Genomic DNA, 2,783 nt, shown 5'->3' with positions numbered 1-2,783 from the left:
AATGGTTGAACAACCTAAAATGAGAATACTAACCTGAAAATGAAGAAAGTAACAACAATAAAGAGCAGATGTGTTCTCGTCGGATTCGCTTCAAAGGTTAGGGCTGAAGAACAGGGATTTGAAAATGGAATTATGTTTGTTAATTTGGTCGCGTAGTTGTTTTTAATTAACAGGGTCAGATCTTTTTTGGGCCGGAATTAAGAAAAGGGTCAGTTTGTCCATTTTAATTAAAGAATCATTTGTTTTTTATTTTAAATAAGCACGTTTATACACAACATTGAATATTAACAGGGTTGGTCAAAAGTAGTGTGTAACTGACACATATTTGAAAGGTTTGGTGTGTAAAGTTATACCCGTGGTCAACAGGTGTGTAACAAGGATTTGAGTGTAAGTTAGATATTTTATTTTAACTTTTTTTTTAGAAAAAAAAAGAAATATTATTTGTTCATGGAACTTAATTAGTTTTTGAAGAAAAAATTTTTTGATTATTTTTTTCAAATTCCAAAAATGGTTTGGGCTAGTTTTTGGATGAAAATTTTTCTTTCACTTATAAAACTTTAATTTTTTTCAAGTAAAATGCATGTCCAAATATAACTTCAACTTTCAAAAATTATTTTTCAAACAAGATTCTTTTTTTTTAAGTTTCAACCAAATCTATATCCAAACCTAACTTACTAAGCTAAACTTGTACTATGAGATACACCCTTGTGGTCATTCCTTCCACTAGTGCGTTGGGCTGACTTTTATAGTTCGTTTAAAAATTTATACATTATCAGCTCACACTTATTACGGAATCAACCTAATTTTCAAGATTATATATTTCACTGTTTATAAAAGATTAATGATACACATCTTTCAAAAGATCTGATTGATGATGTAATTATAAGAAGAAATATTATAGCATCATCTCGGTCTATATATTTTAAAACTTTCTTATCTAATCTAAATTAAAGGAGTACTTAACAAACAAATTATAGCCATTCCGTTCTCACCACAAATTCCACTGCCACCAAATGCCTTCAAAGCTCTTCATCAATGGCGCTAGCTTTGTCCCTAGCCAGCAACAAACCCTTTTCTCCAACAGATTCCATCTCCAGTTTGTCATCTTACAGGAAGCAGCAATCAAATCTTCTCTTTCTTTTGAGAAAAGTACCTTCCTTTTCACAACTCCAATTCTTACTTTCTCCATTTTCAATTAATCATAATGTAGACTTTCCCCTCTTTTTCTTGTAGAAATATAGGCGGCAGAGTCGGGCCCTATGTATCGTTAGTGGGTCGGATTCCGGCGAAAGCAATTCTCAAGGTTTCCGGCTGTACCCAACCATTAATGCTAGTTTCATTCAACTTTTTATTTTATTGCACTAGAGCAACTAAACTATTTTTCTGACGAAAATCACCATCTTTGCCCGAATGAAAAGTCGCTAAATAATTATATCTAACTCAGAAGTCACTCAACTTTGTCTAAGAATCACCAAAAATGTCTCTTTTGTTTCCTCCTAGTGACTTTATTTGATACTTAGGTAAAGCTAAGTGATTTTTTTATTACAAAAAATAGTTTACTGACTTTCATACTTTGGTGAAGTTGACTGGCTTATGATTACAAAAAATAATTTGATGTCTTTTGTGCTATAAAAAAAAAGTTAACGGCCATTCATAAAGTTAAATGCCTATATTTTATAAATTTACTTTAAATTAAGTTGTTTGTTTACCTTAATATAATCATGGTTAAATTTGGTGCTTGCCTTTTGGATTCAGATGATGAAGAAGATAATTTAGGAGTCAAAGCTGCATTGACAATGCTCAAGTTCTATAAAAGTAAGTTGTTGGTACGCTTAAGCTAAAATTTGACATTCTAGTTCTCCTGATTCTGTTGAGCTATTTTGTTGTTCTTACGTTTATATTATCAAGACCAGGAGGACATGTGTAACCATTGACTATTAAGCAGGGGAAATCTCGCCAATAATGCCAAAAAGTTGTCGCTATGTACCAACATGCAGTGAATACTCCATGATAGCTTACAAGAAATATGGAGTTGTTAAAGGGACAGTCTTGACAGCGTGGCGTCTTTGTCGCTGTAACCCTCTAGGTAAAATGATGTTTCATTGCCGGCTTAAATTTCTGAGCTCACTCTGAATCTTTACAGGAGCTATTCTTAGCTTTGAGTGAGATACTATTTGTTTTGTTGATAAAGTCTTGGAATGATATCTTAGTATGTCGCTCATCGTGTATTTTCAAATATGACAGGAGGATCTGGCTTTGATCCCCCAAGATGGTTCGGCGAGGAAAGTCCACCACTGGAATGACACTTGTTATCAGATATAAATACAGGTATATAACTTTTGGCAATGCAAATGCAGGAGGAAAAAATATATAAGCATTGTTATGGTATTCAATTATGCAGTCAAAGTAGCATATTTCTTTAGCTGATATTAGATAGAATGTATCATAATTTTCTCGATCCAGTTCAGCTGTCTTTTAATAGTTTGTATTCTAGTTGGCTTTACACAATCAATGCGAGCAAAAAGTCTGTTAATGATGAAGGTTTGTCCAATTCTTATAGAATGTGAGTCTCCGGTATTCTTAGAGGGGTAGTACTAAGCATTAGAACATCACATCTAAACCAAATCTGCAGCAGCATACATTTGAAAGTTGTCTACTTCTGTTATTTGGAGATTTATACACCAAAGTTTAAATTCATCATTGTAACAAAATGGCACATTGAGGAAAGTAACTCCTGATAAAGAAATGAAATTTAAGAATTATTCCTGATTTGCTTCAGAAAA

General features: G+C 32.7%; 1 protein-coding gene across 2 annotated transcripts; it reads left to right on the top strand.

The window, feature by feature from the left end:
• The first annotated feature begins 935 nt into the window (after positions 1 to 935).
• LOC104231106 (UPF0161 protein At3g09310) lies at positions 936 to 2,783 on the top strand. 2 transcript variants are annotated; one of them, XM_009784043.2, is made up of 5 exons: positions 939 to 1,149; positions 1,234 to 1,303; positions 1,756 to 1,815; positions 1,946 to 2,086; positions 2,245 to 2,783. In XM_009784043.2, the coding sequence occupies exons 1-5, from the start codon at positions 1,036 to 1,038 to the stop codon at positions 2,301 to 2,303; spliced, it is 444 nt and encodes a 147-aa protein (XP_009782345.1). In that variant the 5' UTR covers positions 939 to 1,035; the 3' UTR covers positions 2,304 to 2,783. The 2 variants fall into 2 exon arrangements, with proteins under 2 accessions (XP_009782346.1, XP_009782345.1); XM_009784044.2 differs by lacking the exon at positions 1,234 to 1,303 and having other exon boundaries at positions 936 to 1,149.

This window comes from Nicotiana sylvestris, chromosome 12 (genome assembly GCF_000393655.2).
Source record: "Nicotiana sylvestris chromosome 12, ASM39365v2, whole genome shotgun sequence".
Classification (NCBI taxonomy): domain Eukaryota; kingdom Viridiplantae; phylum Streptophyta; class Magnoliopsida; order Solanales; family Solanaceae; genus Nicotiana; species Nicotiana sylvestris.
Note: the sequence above shows the minus strand (reverse complement) of the source record. Positions and strands in the feature narration are given on the sequence as shown.

What these genes read in the sequence shown, in the direction of transcription:
- LOC104231106 (XM_009784043.2), top strand. Translation starts at nt 1,036, where the DNA reads ATGGCGCTAGCTTTGTCCCTAGCCAGCAACAAACCCTTTTCTCCAACA. An exon ending in TTCTCTTTCTTTTGAGAAAA is followed by an intron (nt 1,150 to 1,233) that starts GTACCTTCCTTT and finishes TTTTTCTTGTAG; the next exon opens with AAATATAGGCGGCAGAGTCG. An exon ending in CGGCGAAAGCAATTCTCAAG is followed by an intron (nt 1,304 to 1,755) that starts GTTTCCGGCTGT and finishes TTTTGGATTCAG; the next exon opens with ATGATGAAGAAGATAATTTA.